The sequence below is a fragment of the Mesocricetus auratus genome, unplaced genomic scaffold (assembly GCF_017639785.1).
Source record: "Mesocricetus auratus isolate SY011 unplaced genomic scaffold, BCM_Maur_2.0 Super-Scaffold_100007, whole genome shotgun sequence".
Lineage (NCBI taxonomy): Eukaryota > Metazoa > Chordata > Mammalia > Rodentia > Cricetidae > Mesocricetus > Mesocricetus auratus.
The window spans coordinates 92,272,476-92,292,123 of record NW_024429191.1 but is presented as its reverse complement, the minus strand read 5'-3'; the positions used below and the strand labels follow the sequence as shown (position 1 = coordinate 92,292,123).

At 54.7% G+C, this 19,648-nt stretch overlaps 2 protein-coding genes and 1 long non-coding RNA gene across 7 annotated transcripts; 2 read left to right on the top strand and 1 right to left on the bottom strand.

Moving 5' to 3' along the window:
• The first annotated feature begins 101 nt into the window (after positions 1 to 101).
• On the top strand, positions 102 to 4,166 carry LOC121141558. Of its 2 annotated transcripts, XR_005878507.1 has the most exons (5): positions 102 to 337; positions 530 to 766; positions 977 to 1,074; positions 2,607 to 2,710; positions 3,906 to 4,166. It is a non-coding gene; the product is annotated as an uncharacterized LOC121141558 (long non-coding RNA). The 2 variants fall into 2 exon arrangements; XR_005878506.1 differs by lacking the exons at positions 977 to 1,074; positions 2,607 to 2,710; positions 3,906 to 4,166 and having other exon boundaries at positions 530 to 803.
• On the bottom strand, positions 2,799 to 11,975 carry Otop2 (otopetrin 2). The gene is given in 7 exon segments (XM_021226978.2): positions 2,799 to 3,285; positions 5,291 to 6,171; positions 8,463 to 8,596; positions 8,985 to 9,043; positions 10,490 to 10,626; positions 11,631 to 11,871; positions 11,874 to 11,975. Coding segments are annotated over 7 exon segments (1,695 nt in total). The 5' UTR covers positions 11,946 to 11,975; the 3' UTR covers positions 2,799 to 3,114.
• Ush1g (USH1 protein network component sans) lies at positions 11,794 to 19,287 on the top strand. Of its 4 annotated transcripts, XM_040750038.1 has the most exons (6): positions 11,794 to 11,892; positions 12,061 to 12,438; positions 12,795 to 12,938; positions 13,031 to 13,615; positions 16,062 to 17,279; positions 18,320 to 19,287. In XM_040750038.1, the coding sequence occupies exons 4-6, from the start codon at positions 13,452 to 13,454 to the stop codon at positions 18,321 to 18,323; spliced, it is 1,386 nt and encodes a 461-aa protein (XP_040605972.1). In that variant the 5' UTR covers positions 11,794 to 11,892; positions 12,061 to 12,438; positions 12,795 to 12,938; positions 13,031 to 13,451; the 3' UTR covers positions 18,324 to 19,287. The 4 variants fall into 4 exon arrangements, with proteins under 4 accessions (XP_040605972.1, XP_040605973.1, XP_040605971.1 ...); XM_040750039.1 differs by lacking the exon at positions 12,795 to 12,938; XM_040750037.1 differs by lacking the exon at positions 12,795 to 12,938 and having other exon boundaries at positions 12,961 to 13,615.
• Positions 19,288 to 19,648: the final 361 nt, after the last annotated feature.

The window sequence follows — 19,648 nt, the reverse complement described above, 5'->3', positions numbered from 1 at the left end:
GTTAATTACTCCGCCGGGGGCTCGGACGGGTAGCCAATGGCGAGGCGACGGGCCGTGGAGGCGTGGCAGGAGGCGGGGCGGACGCCGCCTGCAGGGTCCGAGTCGGGGCAGTCCCCAAAGTTTATGGGGGGGTGCTTTGTCCTCAGCCCCGCGCCGGATGCTCGCTGTCTGCAGGCTACACTTGCCTGTGGCGTCTGAGCTGCGAACGGGACCCTCTTCTCTCCCGGTCCAGGTCGCCTCTTTCCACACCCTACCTGGCTGACCCAGCTCCAAAGCCGCGTCTCTCGGGACGCTCTGCCTGACGTCAAACCTGAAGTTGGGATGGAAGAGACCCAAGGTGGGAGATTGGATTAGAAGGCGGGGGAGGGGCGGGCTGGGGGGGAGCAGTCTTTAGGGCCTTCTCTGGTCCTCCCCTTCTCCTTCCCCTCCCCTCTCCGCCTCACATCCCCATCACCTCCAGCCTCAAAGACCTGTGGACACTCTTTCCCCTGATGCCTCCCGTGCTCTCAGCGTCTGTGCTCTCACACAGTTCTCCCAGACGCCACCACCGCCAGCACGGTCCTCACTCATCCTAATCCAGGCCTGGCTCTCCCTCCCTTCTGGCTGCGAGGTCTCCGTTCCAGTCTCTGACTCTGCTGGAGAGATGGCTCAGAGGGTAACTGCTCAGAGGGACCTGGGTTCCATCCCCGCGGACCCGTAAGGCGGAGGGAGACCACCGATCCTGCAAATTGTCCTCTGACCTCCACTGGGACACTCAGCACAGCAGGTGAACACACACGCATATAAAGAGAGAAAATAAAAAGTAATAAAAAATTAAAATAAACAAACTGAGTTGTGCACACTTGTAATTCACAGTACTTGGGTGGGGAGGTAAAAACCACGGGAGTTAAAGGTCATCCTTGGCTACATAGGGAGTTAGAGCCGTGAGACCCTGTCTCAAAAACAGAAAACCAACTCTGTCCCTCTGTCCCTCTAGCTTTCAGTTTTCCTCCCCTCTCCCTCCATCTCTGTACACAGTTGTGCGGGTCAGAAGTCTTGTGGCTTTGGACAGCTGCCTAAAGGACCCCAAGCAGAGTAAGTACTGGGAAACCCGGGGAGTAAGGACTCCCCCAACTTCTCTTAAGCTGGGGCCACCTCTTATATCTAGGCTAAGAACTCCCCATGTTCCCCAGGTGTTTGAAGAGGACACGTCCGCCGCTTAGGGTTAATGGGTTCAGGTTCAGATGGAAGGAAGGATCTCCTCCTGTGTATAGAACAATGGCTGGCAACAGTCCACTGTGTATTTCACAACAGCGAATCGAGGGGACTTTGAATGCTCCCAACACACATACACAATGGTTTTGGTCTGAGGCAACCAATGTGGCAGTACTCGGATCTGATTCTGACACAATGTACTCTGAAATGGCACACTTACAATGACCACAAATCAATTAAAAATGTTAATAACAACTACAAAAACCCCCACTGCTCATAATAAGGAAGTTTGAGGACTGGGGAGATAGCTCAGTCAGTAAAATGTTTGTCACATAAGTGTGAAAACCTGATTTGGCTCCCCAACACCACATAAAATGTTGGGTGTAGGCACACATTTATAATAAAGGGGCCGGGACTTAGATTAGAAGGGCCAGGAGGATCTCTAGAGCTTAGTGGCCAGGTAGCTGTGCTAATTTTGTGAGCTTCCCACAAGAAACCCTGTCCTACATGATCATAGCATACAGGCAGGCAAAACCATGCTGCTCACTGGTCAAAGCACTTCTATGGATTCCCAGAATTCACATAAATGATAAACACCCTGTGGCTGTGGTGACTTGCTTGTCCTTCCAGCCTTGGAAAGCCCCAGGGTTAGTGGGCTACCAAGATTAGTCATACGAAGTGAGCTCACAGAATAAGAAGAAAGTGAAAAGGTGGATGATTCCTCACACACACACACACCTGTTCACACAATACACACACACCTGTACACACACCCTCACACACCTGTACACACAACACACACACCTGTACACACAACACACACCTGTACACACACCCTCACACACCTGTACACACAACACACACACCTGTACACACACCCTCACACACCTGTTCACACACCCTCACACACCTGTACACACACCCTCACACACCTGTACACACAACACACACCTGTACACACACCCTCACACACCTGTTCACACAATACACACACCTGTACACACAATACACACACACCTGTACACACACCCTCACACACCTGTACACACACCCTCACACACCTGTACACACACCCTCACACACCTGTACACACACACCCTCACACACCTGTACACACAATACACACACACCTGTACATACACACACTCACACATGTGGAGAGCTCCCCGAGGTCCACCTCTGGCCTCTACACCCACCTGCACATATGTGCAAGCACACACACACACATGCACACACACACGCACACACACACACATGCACACACGCACGCGCGCGCGCGCACACACACACGCACACACACATAGAGGCAAGAGGCTCTGGCTCTTTCTATACATGAGCCTCACTTTCCTTCCTTGTAAAGCATGGACATTAGATTAAATCAGTCCTCCCTAACTCGTTACCCTGTATCATAGACAATCACATTCGTGTGCACTCCATTGGTCCTTCCCAGTCACCCTGTTATCCACTGCCCAGAAAGTCTGCATCTTGGACTCAGCTCAGCTCACCCACCGAAAAGGTAGGTGTCTGAAAACCCTGAATCTTTTCAGCTCAGAACCCCAGGTTCCTCTCCTGTGATCATCACAGACAAGACAAGAAGCCGGGACAAAAGTGCAGTTGCAGGTTTATTGATTCCTAACTCCAGACAGTGCACAGGTCGCATGGCTGGGATTAGAGACAGAGTCAGAGACGGTTATTTCCAGATCCTGCCTGGTCCTAGGGAATGCTGCCCTGCCTCCATCTCCCCAGGCTCCAGGGTCATGCAGGAGTAGACGGGCGGGCACATCTCGATTTTGATTTAAAAATTCATCCTGGAAAAATAAACTTTGGTGAAAATTCCAGTCTGGGGCAGGCAGAGAGTGAGCGCCAGCCTGATTCACCCCCAGAGGCGCTGGGGTTCCTCTGCCTTGTCTCTGCGGAGCTTCAGGACAGTACATAGACCTCCAGCAGACTGGAGACGGCGTGCATCCTGTAGAAGATGCCAAAAGGCAGGCAGATGTTGACGATGGCCGCCCAGAGGGAGTAACCATAAAAGTCCACCTCCACGGTATTGCTGAAGTGCGGGCGGGCGCCGAAGGCAGGCATGATCCACAGCTGTGGGGGGAGAGGGGTGCATCAGGAGCCCGCTTGTGACATCTGTGGGCTCTGCTGGGCGGAAGGGAATGGGATCCCAGCCTTCCAGTTTGGTGGCCATTAGGGACGGTCAGTCTCCAGAACTGAGGACAGGGCCTGAGTGAGGAGCTGAGGAAGTTTGTCCAACTAAACTGGGCTGGGGACTCTCTTGAAGTCGTTCCTCCCACCCTCGGCCTTCCTATCAGATGGAAATTTCAATAAGTGATGTAAGGCATTGATACGCATAGCTGAAGGGGGGGGGAGTGTGCTGGAATACTTCCTGGTGGTGGTGGAATCAATTAAGTCTAGGGTGACAGGGTGGGGTGGGTTCGAAACTCAGCCAGGAGACCACCTGCTCCTCTGCTCCGTGCCTCCTCCTTGTCCCTTCCATGGGTGACAGGAGGCCAAGGCTAGACTCCTGCTTCACCTCCAGATAGGAACTCAGACCTTCCTTATCGGCGTGGGATACTGGACAAAGGGCCAAGTCTTAAAGACTAGCCTAACCCCTATGCCAATTAACTCCGTGCTGGGGCCGGGTGGGGCTGGGCGGGGCGGGGGGACATACAGCATCACAGCCTCTCCCGAATCTGCTTCTGTTGTAGAAAATGAGCGACGGGAGATGCTGACAAGAACGATTCGGACTCAGGTACTTGCAGCAAGAACAGCCTCTTGGAAGGCATTGGAAGGCAGCTCTCAACCTCCAGGCTGGAGGCGGGAGACGGGCAGACACGCAGAGGCCATACACCCAAGTGGGCCCCGGGTACAGTGAGGTTTTGAGCCTTATTGCTTCTCCTGGTAAGGTCAGAGCCTGAAGACTGATTTTTTTTTTCTTTAAAGCAAAGTTGACTAGTGGAAGTCTGCATGGGGGGGAGGGGGTGGGGTGGGGATGATGGCCGAGTATTCCCAGCCTGGGGATATGACTACATTAGGGCGTTTCTATCTCAGGGACACTCCACTGCAGGATATACGGCTGTTTTTGTATCGAGTCTGACTTCATTGGAGATGTTTTTTCTTCTGCTTGAGATGCACAGCTATCATTTGGTGTTGGTGGGGGATTGGTTAAAGAACTGGCCTTGGAAGCAATATTTTAGGGAACCAGCGCACAAGGATGTTCAAGTCCCTTATATAAAATGACTTGCGTACATCCTCTTGTATACTTCTAATTACCGTGTTCACAATATGTATATATAGATGTTATGGAAATAATTCGTACTTTGTTTTGTTTAGGGAACAATGACGAGGGAAAGATATGTCCAATAGGATCAGATGTTTTCCCCAATATTTTCCATCTAAGGGTTGAGTAAATCCTGGGCATGGGACCTGCAGACCCAGAGGCCAACTGTCCCCACAGGTGCACATTTCTGTAGCAGACATTTCTGTGTTGAGGGTCGAGGCTACACTGGGGTATGGCTGTGCTGTGTGTAGCTATGCTAGGAATGCTTCTCTTTGGGGGTACCTCACTGAGGGTTTCTGCCTTGGGGTATTTCCTTCCAGAGAACACACTTGTACTGGATGAAGCCTCTCGATCTTTGTAGTTGGCTTTGCCAAGTCACCTGGGAGGGGCAGCTGCCGTGCACAGCCCTTGTCCCAGCCAGCCAGCCCTCCGCTGCACCCTGTCAACAGTCTGCTCACACTTAGGCTGATCTCTGCGACTTCCTGAGGCTGCTCCAATTATCCCCAGAAGCAAACGGGTCACAAGATCCTGGGAGCACTCACACCTCCCACTGGGGGTGGTGCCCTTCACCCTCCAGCTCCACCCAGCCCCCCACGTCAGCCTCCCCTGGGACTCGACCTGCCAGAGGTCGGCAGGCTCCCTGTGTCCCTGTGTGCCCTCAAGGCTGTTCGCCTAAAGGCTGCAGCTGTCCCTCTCTGGACCTACTCCTATATAAAATTCCAGAATGAGCCTTTGGCAAGACAGGGATAGCAACCCTCCCCCGATGTAGGGGCATCTCCACCACCCTCGCCCTCACACCCCTTAACTACTCACGATGGCATTACAGAGTAGGAGAAACAGAGAGATGTCCTTTAGGCACCGGCGTCGCCAGTGGCACCGGGGAGCTGAGATGATGATGGCCTCTGCGTCCTGAGGACTTTCTGGATTGGGGCTGGCCAGCCTGGGGGTGGGTGGGCAGGAGGGCAAGGTGTGGATGGCATCCAGGTTGGCAAAGGTGATACCTTGACAGGGCTCCTTGGGGGGCGTTTCACAAGGCTCAGCCCCAGGTGGTCCCCGATGCAGGCTTTCGATGATGAACACGTTCTGGAAGGTGTGCTGGGCGATCATGAGCAGGGCATGTGACAGATTGAGTGCCCCCAGCAGGTCCCTGGGCGAGCCCACCACCACAGCCACAATGGAGTAGTAGGAGATGGCATACTGGCCCAGGGCGGCGCCCATTAGCAGGGCTACATCCAGGGTACGTGTTGGGTTCTTATGGTGGTCCATGGCCCGCCGATCAAAACGATAGATGACCGAGCCACTCAAGCTGACCAAAGTCATGAGCCCCAGACAGACGATGCTGAAGGTGTAGTAAGTGACCAGGGCCTTCTGGGTCTGGTCTCTCTCTCCACTCACCTGAACCTCGTACAGGATGAAGGCAGCCAGACCCACAACAAAGAGAAGCAGGCCCAAGACTGGACCAGCAAAAAAGGTCTCCCGGAAGAGGCTGACCCTGGATGGTGCGTGGCCGTGGCCATGGGTGGGGGCCAGCAGCCTACCCACATTCTTCCACATGACGTACAGCATGGTGGAAGCGAAGAGGCTGTACTCGATGTTGAAGGGGTACAGGTAGAAGTAGCCTTGCTGGAAGATCTGACAGACGGCTGTGCTGCACGGGCACGGGTCTCCTCCGGCTGTGCCGCCCGCTCGCTGTGCTGTGGAGAGAAGCAGAGAGGGTAGGCCGGGCTCTACCCTCCTCTTCTAGTTCGTGACAAGTGAGGACAGGGGTTTGTCTCTGTCGGTTACCACTGCAGTCCAAAAGGACTTCGCAGGGTCTGGCGTCTGCTTCCCATAGTGACTTATTGTGCTGTACGCTACAAGACAAATCAGTGCCAAGAATAAAACAGTGAAAATCTGGGGCTTGGCCTGGAGACATGTCTCAGAGGTTAAGAGCACTGACTGTATTCCCAAAGAACCCGGGGTTCAGTTCCCAGCACCCAGATGGCAGCTAACAATGGTCTGTAGCTCCAAAATCTGGCACACTCACACAGACATACATGCAAGCCAACAGTCGATGCAAACAAAATAAAAGCAGTTTAAAGCACTTGGAATGCGGGCATGAGAACCTGAGTTGGAGCTGTGGAAGAAGCTTGGTGTGGTGGAACATGCCTATGATCCCCGTGCTTGGGCGGCAGAGGTAGGACGCTCCTGAAGCTTGCTGACCAGCCAGTTTAGCTGAAGCTGTGAGGTCCAGGTTTAGGGAGATAACTTGTCTCAAAAAGTAAGGTGGAGGGCCCGTCTGGTGGCTCAGCAGGTACAAAATGTGCCTGCCACCAATTGCCACTAAGCTTGGTGACCAAAGTGTAATTCCCAGAGCCCACACGGTGGAAGGAGAGCCCCAACTCTTAAAAGTTGTTTTATGATCTCTGCATGCACACGCACACGCGCATACATACACACGCATACACGCGTGTGCACACACACACAATCCATAAATTCATAAATACCCATAAAAAAGAAAAGAAAAGGAATTGAGGAACCACTTAACACTGACCTCTGGCTTGAACACACGCACACACAGGAGCACACACACACACTCAGACACATACAAAAAAAAAAAAAAAGAACTTCCTCCAGTTCCTCTTGACTCATGAGGACCTTTTGCTCCCTGAGTTAGGCAGGCTCTGGTTCCCATAAAAGGAAACCCTCTCCCCCAGGTCAGCTGCCTACAACTTCCCCCACATTTGATCCCCTCAGAGCCCCAGCTGCTGTGTCCAGACCCCCACCACGATTCCCATCACTTCAGTTCTAGCCACACCCAGGGGGATTCAGAATGTGCTGTCCAGGACGCTGGGAGCATCAGCAAATGGCTCTTTTGGCCCCAGAGCTACCCCAGCTGGATTTGTGAATGAAGAAGCTGTGGCCCAGTGAAGTCTGAGAATATAGTGGGTGAGCCGAGGAAAAATGCCTAACTCCTAACGCTGCAGCCTCTCCTACTCCAGAGTTTCATCTGTTAAGGTGACCGCCTGCCTGGGGCTGTGCTCTCCACCACCAAGAGTCCCCGTATACACCAGGTGGCTCTTTTTTTTTTTAAGATTTATTTTATTTATTACATATACAGAGGGCACCAGGTTGAATTGTAGATGGTTGTGAGCCACCATGTGGTTGCTGGGAACTGAACTCAGGACCTCTGGAAGAGCAGTCAGTGCTCTTAACCTCTGAGCCACCTCTCCAGCCCCCACCAGGTGGCTCTTATCAATCCTTCTACACTAGGATCTCTCTGCAGGCCTAGGTCATGCTTCCAATTTCCAAAGCCTCCCTTGTGACAGTAGGGGTTGTGGGTATATGTGGAAGTCTTAGTTATTTGATTTGGTCCTGGGCAGAGGAGAAGTCTAGAACCAGTGAAAGATGTTCTTTCTCTGGGTAACTCACTGGCTAACTGCCAGGGTGATTTTGAGCACTTCCATGGCAGGCTCTGTGACCTCGGGCAACTATTTAACCTCCCTGTGTTTAGTTCCTGCTTCTATAAAAGGGGAACATTAGTAATATTTATCTTCAAAGGGGAGCTGTTAAACAGAACATTTGAGGCATTTTGTACCAAGCAAGGCAGTCATATGTCCAAGTGATGTCGCTACACTGGGGGGGGCACTTATTGCCTTCCTTCCACCCCAGACTGGAAAGGCTGCCCCATTCTGTCTCCTTCCCTTCCTCCTCCTCATCACTCTTGCCCTTCCTTCTGGAAGCTTGGCTCTCTCTTGATGGAATGGAGACCTGGACGGTATGGCCAAGACTGTACCCACAAGGATGAGGAAATACACTAAATATTCTTGTTCCTTGTTGCCTCTACCCACTCTTCTGAGGGAGCGCTTGGAGGGGGAGGAGGCCCCCCCCAGACTCTACCTTTACCACCATGCCCTGGCAAAAGGCATGCTTGACTGACTATGAATACGCAAAGCACCCATCCAGTGCCTGGCAGCCACAGGGCCAGTGCTAACAGGGAACTTACGGTCAGGGGCGAGGCGGGCGTGGCTGGCGTTGCCATGAGAGCCGCTGTAGGAGTGGGCCTGGTGCACGGACTCGTCCACGACGGCCGCCATCCAGATGGCTAGGTTGGTGGTGAGGGTGAACATGAGCCCACACCTGTTTCAGAGGCACGGACGAGGCAAACGAAAGGCTCGTGAGTCTTGAGCTCACTGTGGGTCCCTGGCAGAGCCAGGCAGGGTCGGGAGCCCTCCTGAGAAACAGGGTTGCAAAATGAGGAGGCAGATGGGCCCCTACGAACGGGGGAACTGGACTTGGAAGCAAGACAGCCTGGTGGGATGCCAGACAAGAGGGGGCCAGCGGGTGTCCCGAGGCTCAGGCCCCACTAGGGGAAAGGGCACAGTCCAGGCGCTGGAAAGTAAGGACAAAGAGGAAGGGGTGGCTGAAACCCCACCCAGGACTTAGAAGAGCCACACCCAGGATGAAAAGCTTCCTCTCTCATGCCAGGTGAGCCCTTGGCCCACAGACACGGAGCTGTGGTTCTTACCGGGTCAGGTCCAGGTGGGTGTGGGTGCAGTCTTTAGCGGAGACCCAGAGAAAGTAAGTCTACAGAGAGAGGGATAGGCTCAGCCCCGTGTACATGGGCTAATCTCCAGAGCCCAGCGGCCACCCACACCCAGTATCCCTAGACTAATCAGGTTTATTTTGATTACAAGGGAGAGGGAATAACTTCTTTTTCTACTCTATACTTCAGCTTGTTAAAAAAATAGTGGCTTTGTTTCTTAAAGATTAGGAAAATATCACCTGTAAGACATTTTCATCTTGATAAGATTTGTGGGACCTGGATTGATAAAGGGGCGAGTGAAGTCTTGGCTACCAAGTGATGTATTTCTGGGAGAAGGTCAGGCTCAGACCAGATCTTGCTCAAGATTTTAATGTAAAAAGGTCTTTGGGTTTTAGTGTTGTTGAGACATGGTCTCTCCATGCAGCTCTGGTTGACCTGGAACTCCATGTGTGGACTGGGCTGGCCCCAAACTCACAGATATCTGTCTCTGCTTCCCAATGGCTAGCCTTGAACTCATTATGTAGCAGGAAGTGACCTTGAACTCCTGGCTGTCCTGTCAACACCCCTGACTCTGTGCACATTCCCTGCTACCTGCTTCCTTTGTGGATCTGAACGGCCTCGTCTGAATCCCTGTCGCCGAGTCCCTGCCATGGGACCTACCGATGTGGGGGCATTTCTGTTTTCATTTTTCCTGAGCAGTCTTCAAACTTATGAGATGTAAAAGGCTAAAGCTACATTAAGTGCCACAGCCACATGTGTGTGGCACTGTGGACATCTGGGTGCCAGGAGGATGTGTCAAAGCATGGCACCATCCCCTGGTCTTCTTGCTTGTATCACAAGGTGAGCTTCTCTTCTGGTCCCATCCAAGAGCAGTCACACCTCAACTTACTCAGCTCTTTCAAAATGGTCTTTATGCAACACATTAAAACAAAAAAACTAACAAGCCAGGTGTGGCACACACTCCTGAAATTCCCGAACTTGGGAGGTGAGAAAGGAGTTCAAGGCCAGTCTGGGCTTCATGAAGTGAGTCACAAGAGGAAAAAGAAAAGAAATTTATTTGAACTTGTCGGGGAAAAATCCTAGTTATGGGATGCCCTGCCTCCTAAACAAATACCATGCATTCAGCTATGGCTGAGATCAAACAAGCCATGGCCATGGCCACAGCACAACCCTAGGCAGCACGGACGCCCTCCATGGACACCCAAGGTTCTATCAGACGGGGCCAGCTGTCACAACTTGCACCTCCTAGGTGTTAATTACTGGCACCACTTAGATCAAAATAAAATTGCAGCATCCCTAAGTAGGAACTCACATTTAGGCATCACTCCATGAGTCAGTGTTTCCTTGTTTATGGGCTCATATGATCTCTACCACAGTCCTTTCACTGAATTGCTCAGGGTGGAGGGGGGCGGTGTGTGGGTATGTGTGGAGCTCAGATCTCCCAAGCATCAGGCTCTTCCCCATATGGGGACATTCCTTCTACCCACCTGGACAATGACAAACACAGCTTGGATGATGGGGTGTAGGATCTTGATGGCCGACTGACACTCAAAGAAACTGGAGTAGTAACCAGTTTTGAAGACGTCCATGACAAGGGTGCAAATCCCAAACAGCACCAGCCCACCTGAGAATCAGGGCCAGCAGAGAATCAGTGGATCAGAGAGGCGGGAGAGAGGGCTTTGTAGGGTGGAGGATGGGTTCTGAAGGTGAGTGGCTAGTTGGGGGTGTGTGCAGGGAACGGGTGGACAACTGGACGGAAGAATGGATGAGCGGAGAGGTTGGGAGGATGGATGGATGAATGCACGAATGGTCAAATGTGTGACTGAAAGATGAATGAATGGGTAAATTGAGGGTCGAGTGCATAAATGAACAGGTGAATGGATGGATGAGTGGAGAGGTTAGGAGGATGGATGGGTGGATGGATGGATGGATGGATGGATGGATGGATGGATGGATGGACTGAGAGGTTACTGGGCAGATGGATGAGGGTGTGAGCAGGTGGATGGATGGATGGTGAGGAGGATGAGGGCCATAAACAGATGGTGAATAGTGGCATGGATAAACAGAAGGACTGGAAGATGAACAGGTGGGTGAAAGACGAGGGCGTGGTGAGTGGGAAGAGGGTGGACATCACTCGTCCCCTCCACTGCACACAGCGGGACAGCCTGGGGACAGACCTTGTCAGCTGCTATTGTCCTTTACTTTTTTTTTTCGAGACAGGGTTTCTCTGTATTGTTTTGGAGGCTATCGGTCCAGCCCAGCCTCGAACTCACAGAGATCCGCCTGCCTCTGCCTCCCGAGTGCTGGGATTAAAGGCGTGCGCCACCACCGGCGGCTGTCCTTTACTTTTTGTTCTTGTTTTTTGTAGCTTTGCTCACAGTCAAAGGCTGTGCATGACCATCTCGGTCCAGTCTTACACAAGGCAAAGAAGCTTGTCTATCCTCTAGTTTCTCTCCTTCCACCCCGCCCCCCCCTGCATCCCACCCCAGTGAGCTCTCAGCCACATCGCTCTTCCCAGGGAACTGCACACCTGTCTACCCAAAGTCACACCCTGCAAGTCCTCCAGGAGCACCAGACAGCAGCTCCCCAGCGTGCCCACCCCTCTCTTGTCCCCATCTCCCAGGGCACCTCGGAGCCAGATGGGGCCGGCATGCGCATCCCGGTAGGGCACCGCATCCCGACAGCGCGCAGTGCGGAGGAGGTAGAAGATTATCCACAGCGTGGCCAGCAGCATCATGGTAGTGAGCAGTGCGAACACGTCGGTGTCATACACGGCCACCTTGTTGAAGGCACCACCGCTGATGAGTGTGCAGGCGAGCAGCAGCACGTTAACAGCCAACAGCACCGACAGCAAGCGGCCGCCCTTTTTTTCCACACCTCGCGGGGGCTGGTTCGTGGCGCCGGCAGGCTCTCCTTGGGGTGCTGGACCAGTTCCTCCGACATGGTGGGGGCGACCGGAGGAGGTTGAAGGGATCACTGTGGGATTGGGGTAGGGTGGGAGGGGGGGGACAGTTTTCCAGGTCAACACAGACCCAGGGGGCTTTCCTTTCCTCCTAAGTGATCCCTGGATTTTGGGACCCTGGAATGTGGGACTACGGATGCTAGACCAAGCACTGGGGAAAAAGAAGAGAAAAACTGAACTCTCCCACCTGGACCGGAAATATTGTACAGAAAGAAGCAGTGGCACAAGGTCCCACTCCCCAAATCTGACAGTCTCCTGAACAGGGACACGCACCTGGCTGCACCGGGAGCCGACACCAAGTTGGGGGTTAAGGGGCAGCAGGCGTCTCCTCTCTCCCACGCCGGGCTGGACCAGTGCTTTATACCGGAGAGGGCAGAGTGATTTACAGCCACAAGAGCTCGGCTCCATAAACCTCTCAGTCCCACTCACATGATCCATCTTTTCTCCGAGCTGAATTTAAGGAAGCCAGATAAGGTGAGATTTATTTATATTTACCTGTTAAGATCCCCTCACCCTGTCGCGTTGGCGTGACCAGGGCTCAGGCGAGGCCGCATACTGCGGTACCTAGAGGGTCTTCCTCCCCCAATGCCCACTGCAACCTGGTACTAAGAGATCGCACCCACCCAAAGCCTGCAGAGCTGGGCCCCCTACCCCCCACCCCCAGTGACCGCTTGCACTTAGACGCGGTTGCAGCTCAGGAGTCAGCTATATCTTGGATCTTGCTGGCTGCCCCGAGATCGGGGGCAACAGTTCTCCTTTTCCCAGCCTGCCCTCAGAGTGATCCAAGTTCGGTCTTCTGTATCCCTTACTACTGCTGCTTGGAGATTCAGGTTGGATGCTGCCAAGTCTGGTTCCCACGCAGTGTCCGCAGCCGGCTCGCAATCGTTTAGCGCCCCCTGCAGGAGAGCTGTGACTCCACGCGAGTAGGCTAGCTCTACCGGGACTGCTGCGCCCTGCTTCTGGATTGTCTTCAAGTGGGTCTTCCTGTTCTTCTAGACCCACTGTCCTTCGGATCAGAGCTTCCTCTCCATCCCACCCTCAGATGCCATTCTCCGACCCTTGGCAGGTTCCTTTCGACGGGTGAAGAAATCAGGGAGTCCAGCGCTCGGAGCTCTGTCGAAGACATACTAAATGTCCCTATACTGGGCCTCAAGGGGCCAGAGTAGACGCTTTGGCGCGAGAGAGCTGGACTTCACTTGAGTCACCCCCGTGTGCTGGAAAGCAGGGCGTTTAGGACCCAGGGGAAGCTCCTGGGCGGCTCCCGGTCAGTGAGAGATTTCCCCCCTCCTCCCCTGGTGCGCAGCTCAAATGTCCCGGTAGTCTTGTAGTCGCAGCTCTGGCGCTCCTCATCTCCCATCTGTGGCAGCAGGGGCGGCCCCTGCACAGTCGCTTTCCTCAAACCCATGTTTCAGTCCTAACCCGGCTGCCCTCCCCGTCGGGGGACATTCCTCGGGGCCCCTTGCCCGACCTGTCCAACGTGGGGCGCCATGAATGACCAGTATCACCGGGCCGCCAGGGATGGCTATCTGGAACTCCTCAAGGAGGCCACCCGGAAGGAGCTGAATGCCCCCGACGAGGATGGCATGACCCCCACCCTCTGGGCTGCCTACCATGGCAACCTGGAGTCGCTGCGCCTCATTGTGAGCCGAGGGTGAGTACACTCTCTACTCAGCCAGCAGGGAACCATAAGAATCCCCATGTCCCAAACCTCCCGGCATCGCTTGCCCTCCCCCTGAGATGCTGTCTTCCCATATGGATAACCCCTAAGGTGAGGCCGTGCAGCCTGCCATACTTTGAGAGACACATGTGGAGGGGACACTTGTGACACTTTGTGAAAAGTATGTAGGGCTTAGAGGAGAGGAACTGTGATGGGGGGAGGTGTCCGTGATTATGGAATGGGGACTGCAGAGTGATTCTAAGGTCAAAGGCGTTTCTGGGTTGGGGTGCCTGGAAGCAAGAAGGAAGGGAATGTGGGCGCCAGGGCTGAGAAGTCTCCGAGGGCGCAGAAGGGTGGGTCAGAAAGCAGAGACCTTCGCTGCCTACTCCCCAACCTCGGAGTCCAAAGGCTGTCCCCACAGCATCAGTGACTCCCACAGGACCAGCCTCGCACTGACCTGCGCCTTCTCACCACTCCACTCCCGAGATTTATGGGCACTGTCCACACTACCAAATGCCACTGGTTCAGCCAGGGATTAACTCTCTCTACCCCTCCCCCACCGCAGGACCCGGCAGTGAGTGGGAAGCCATGCTGTGCAGAGAGGGTATCTGGCCGCATCCTCCTTCTGGAGTTGTCCTGGAAGGGAGGGTGGGCACAGAGTCCACCCGGAAGGGGGTCAAGCAATATAGGATCCAGGGTCACCGAAATGGGCTGGGGGGGGGAAGGGACGGAATCAGCTTACTGGAAATATCATAACGCAACAGTCTGGTAAGGCTGGTGTGGCCTGGACAGGAAAAGGATGCCCCAAGAGGGTTCGTGTCAATGTCTCAGGCTCTGGGGTCAAGGGCAGTGACAGCGGCGGGGATTGTGTTGACCCGGTGTTTGGAATGCCTCCATATGTGCGGGAGGGGTTCACTGTTCCCGCTGCTGCCCCTTGGGTCTAGCAGTAGGTGGGAACTGTCTGGGGTCAGACAGCTGAGGCAGTTACAGGCCAAGACTCTTCAGGAGGGCACACAGTCGTACTATCCCCCCTGAGCATCCCTCAGAGAGACTCATGGGAGTCTCATGCAGGGGCCTGAAGGAAAAGAGGGTTTGCCTTTGGCCCTCCGAAGCCCTCGAGTCCTACAGAAGCAAGGATCTGTGCTTGTTGAGGGGGGCCTGTTACTGAGCAACACTTCCTCACAGTATCCTTGGAGACTTGGCAATCAGAGGGGAAGCCGAAGTAGGGGGTGGGAGTGGGGGGTATGCCAGGAGGTGCCGAGACAGGGGAGTGATTCTTTGCCCGGGCTCTGGGCTGGCCTTGTGGCGTCATTAGTGCGGGCCAGGGTCCGGCGCTAAGACCAGAAAGAGAGAGAGGCAAGATTGGTAGAGAAGCCAGCAGGAGCTGGGCTATGGCCTGAGCCGGACCTGGGGGGCATTAGAGAGGGCTGCTGGAGGGGGCATTAGAGAGGGCTGCTGAAGGGGCATTAGAGAGGGCTGCTGGAGGGGCCAGGCCACCGACTCCAAAAGGCGACCTGAACAAGGGAGAGCAGCACAGCCAGCCGCCAACCCTCTTCTTCTCCAGCTCTGGCTGTCCCCACGGTCCCCTTCTGGCCCAGGCCAAGACCCGACACCTGCTCTCACACTGGCATTGCCAGGCCTGGCCCCGCTCCCTGCAGACATGGCGGTGCCCACTGCATGCCAGCAGGCGCCCTCTCATGCTCTTCCAGGCTTAGGCCCAGCACACACTACCCTCTAGTCCTCCTGCACAGTCACCCTGTGACATGTGGCTTCACAAACCACCTCACCCGCCTAGAGACCCAGACTCAGCCCTGGCCCACCACCTCTCTGGGCCAGCTCCCCACAGGGCCCATGAATAATTCACACCTTTCTTTCAGCGCATCAAATATTTATCCCCTGAGATTCCCAGCCCTCAGTTCTCTAGGGGAAGGCCCGCCCCATCCCGCCTCCTAGGTAGCCCCGCCCCCTTGTGGGTTGGACCATCCCCACACCGCTGCGCAGGGCTCAATCCTGCCACATCTGTTGGCTCATCTCCTGGGAGTAGAGGTCTCAGGTCCGTGGGTTTCTTTAGGACAGTGGTCCTCAACCTTCCTAATGCTACGACCCTTTCATACAGTTCCTTGTGTTGTGGTGACCCCCAACCATATACTTACTTCGTTGCCACTTCGTAACTGTTATTTTGCTGCTGTTACAAATTGCAAGGAAAACATCTGATATTCAGAGTGTCTGATATGTGACCCTGTTGGGATCGCGACCCACATTTTGGAAACTACCGCTTTAGGGGAATGCGGTGCTGCAGGTCCAGGGAGCTCGCCATGTCTCTGGACTTCCCTTTCTTTTTCCGGTTTCCCCCAACCCAGATTCCTTATACCTCCAACCTGAGCCCACGGTTTGGTTTGCTAAAAGGACTCATCTTCCTCTCCACGTGTTGTCCCTACAGGGGTGACCCGGATAAGTGTGACATCTGGGGAAACACACCCTTGCATTTGGCAGCATCCAATGGCCATCTGCACTGCCTGTCCTTCCTTGTGTCCTTCGGGGCCAACATCTGGTGCCTGGACAATGACTACCACACGCCACTGGACATGGCCGCTATGAAGGGCCACATGGAGTGCGTTCGCTATCTGGACTCCATCGCAGCCAAGCAGAGCAGCCTCAACCCCAAGCTGGTGGGCAAGCTGAAGGACAAGGCCTTTCGAGAGGCGGAGCGGCGCATTCGCGAGTGCGCCAAGATGCAGCGCAAGCACCACGAGCGCATGGAGCGGCGCTACCGGCGAGAGCTGGCCGAGCGCTCCGACGCGCTCAGCTTCTCCAGCCTCACGTCCAGCACCCTGAGCCGCCGGCTGCAGCACATGACGCTGGGCAGCCAGCTGCCCTACTCGCAGGCCACGCTGCACGGCACCGCCAAGGGCAAGGCCAAGATCCAGAAGAAGCTGGAGAGGCGCAAGCAGGGGGGCGAGGGCACCTTCAAGGTCTCTGAGGACGGACGCAAAAGCGTCCGATCGCTCTCGGGCCTGCAGCTAGGCAGCGATGTGATGTTTGTGCGCCAGGGAACCTACGCCAACCCCAAAGAGTGGGGCCGTGCCCCGCTCAGGGACATGTTCCTCTCCGATGAGGACAGTGTCTCCCGTGCCACGCTGGCTGCCGAGCCTGCCCACTCGGAGGTCAGCACAGACTCAGGTCACGATTCCTTGTTTACTCGCCCCGGCTTGGGTACCATGGTGTTTCGAAGAAACTATTTGAGCAGCGGGTTGCACGGGCTGGGCCGCGAAGACGGGGGCTTGGATGGGGCAGGGACGCCGCGGGGTCGGCTGCAGAGTTCCCCCAGCCTGGACGACGACAGCCTGGGCAGTGCCAACAGTTTGCAGGACCGCAGTTGCGGGGAGGAGTTGCCTTGGGATGAGCTAGACTTGGGCTTGGATGAGGACCTGGAGCCCGAGACAAGCCCCTTGGAGACCTTCCTGGCCTCACTGTACTTGGAGGACTTTGCCTCCCTCCTGCGGCAGGAGAAGATTGACCTGGAGGCCCTGATGCTGTGCTCTGACCTCGACCTCCGCAGCATCAGCGTGCCCCTGGGGCCTCGGAAGAAGATTTTGGGGGCCGTGAGGAGGCGCAGGCAGGCTCTGGAGCGCCCACCTACCCTGGAGGACACAGAGCTGTGAGTTCAGTATGGGGGAGGGGTTCTACCTTTTCAGCAACTAAGCACCTTACTCCATAAAAATCAAAGCTGTAATCAACTACAAGATGTCGGTTATCACCAGCTCAGAAAAAAACAAACAAACAACAACCCGCCAGTTTAATAATTGGAGTCTTTCGTATCATAGTTGATACTCAGTTCTGGGGTAATCTAAATGGGAAAACTGAGCATTTTAGTAAGGGTAGGATACGTTTAAGAGTAATGGTGGCTAGGATTTTAAAAGCCAGGGTCTCCTGTAGCCCAAGCTGACCTTGAACTTGACCTTGAATTTCTGATCCCCCTTCCAAGTGCTGGTGTCTGAAGCCAGGGCTTTGCGCATGCTCGAATGCGAGGCAACCACTCTTTACCGGCTGCGCTACATGTCCAGCCCCAAAGCTGGCATGACTTTGAGCCCGGCCACATTCCAGGTCCTTGAGCAAATGCTTTTGTTGAATCCCGAGCTCCATTCTCTGTTCCACAGTGAGCCAGTGGAAGGTCAAGGATTAGACTGTAGCTCACCCTGCCCCGTGGCTCCCTGCGGACACAACCAGATCTTGGGCTGGGTTTGGGAGCAGCCAACTGCTCTGGGATGGAGGGAGTGGCTGATACACCTCACCTCAGCTGCCCACACCCTCAAGGCAGATGCGTTTTACCTACTGTCCCCCAAACCCTGCTCCCAGCGGGTCCAGTAGCAGTCCTGGAGGCACAGCTGTGTTTTTAGGAAAGCGATCATAGTAGTCCAAACCCTTGCCTGCGCCTCCTGTCCACCATAGCATCCCACAAGCTCACTCCCTGCCCTTTGGTATCTAAGGCCTTTTACCCCAAGTGCCCGGGTACGGCTGGCTGTGGGAAGGCAGCCTGGTTCACAGTTCAGGCAAAGGGGTAGTCACTGTCCCCATTACCGACCGCCAGCCTGCGGAGGGAGGGGCGGCTCAGCCATCAGAGTGGCTGGTCTTGGAAGAAAACGAGATCTTTGAAGGCTATCATCTAAACCTGGGTTCTGTCTGTCTCTTTTTCCACAGATGAAAGGTGCTCCTCTCCTCAGACCAAAATGAATTTCAAGTTGCCACAACCCATGGTGGGGCCCAGAGGTCCTCACAATTGCCATCCCTGCAGCCCCTTCTCCAGGAGCAAGGGTCACACGGGTCATCTCCCTGGAAACCCTGTCCACCCTCTGAAGCAGACCCAGAGGGACCACAGCCCTGCAGATCACCACTTCTGAGGGTGTTGGAGCCCCTGAGCCACCCCCATTGAAAAGCCCTGAATTACAAGATGACATCATAGCTGGATTAGAAATAGGGCAGAGATGGGGGGGCAGCTTGACCTGTTGCAGGTACATCACCTCCCCTACCCATCCTCTCCAGCCCTTCTTGGGGGTGGGGGTGGGGGTAGAGGTGGGGTCCTGTTCTTTTTCAGGCTGGAAACTTGTTGCTTCCTATTTACTGTAATGGAAGAGTTTGGGTACCCTCTCCTTGTACACCCCAGAAGGGAGGTTCTCCAGCCAGACTCTTCAGCCAAATGCCTGTTCCTTCACTACCCAGCACACGCCCTCTCACAAAAGGCCAGTCCCCCCCTGCCACCCACCGGCCACGGCCACAGCTGAGAGCTAGGCTGGGGTAGGCTGGCGTAACTGGTCCTTTCCCAGCTCATTCTGGGAGCCCAGACAGTCTCCTTAAGCTTCACCCCACTCCACTGTGCAGCCTGGTCTCCCCAGGGACTCCAGAGGACCAGCATTGTGGGCCCCAGGCCTGTAGGCTGGCTGCCTGTAGAATCACATCTGCCAACTGCCTCAGAGTCTCTCAGGCCTAGACAGGCAGGGGCTGGACACAATCTGTGTCAGGCTCAGTGTGGGAAAACTGTGAGGAAGACCCTGGAGGATGTAGAGAACACAAGGTCCCGATTGTGCCCAGGCTCCCAAGGCTCTCTCTCTCTCTCTCTCTCTCTCTCTCTCTCTCTCTCTCTCTCTCTCTCTCTCTCTCTCTCTCTCTCTCTCTCTGTCTCTCTCTCTCTCTCTGTCTCTGTCTGTCTCTCTGTCTCTGTCTCTCTCTGTGGTGTGTGTGCATATAGGGTGTGTCTATTGTGAGTGTATGTGTGTTGGGGTTGGTCAGAGGATTTGCCTCAAGGTCTGGAGGGGCCTGGGCTGCTCTTGATTCTTCATGGATCATGGAGAAGTGAGAACTCACTGTGTGTCCAACCCTGTGATGGTATGGAGACGAAAACCAGAGCGAAGGCTAGCCCAGAAGTCCTCAGAGTGTCCTCATAGCTTTTTCACCACACAAGGGTTCTAGATGTGGCTGAGTCCCTCAGGAGCCAGGTGCATGCAGCTCACACCCAGCGCGCCATGGAAACGC

What these genes read in the sequence shown, in the direction of transcription:
- Ush1g (XM_040750039.1), top strand. Translation starts at nt 13,452, where the DNA reads ATGAATGACCAGTATCACCGGGCCGCCAGGGATGGCTATCTGGAACTC. An exon ending in CGCCTCATTGTGAGCCGAGG is followed by an intron (nt 13,616 to 16,061) that starts GTGAGTACACTC and finishes TTGTCCCTACAG; the next exon opens with GGGTGACCCGGATAAGTGTG.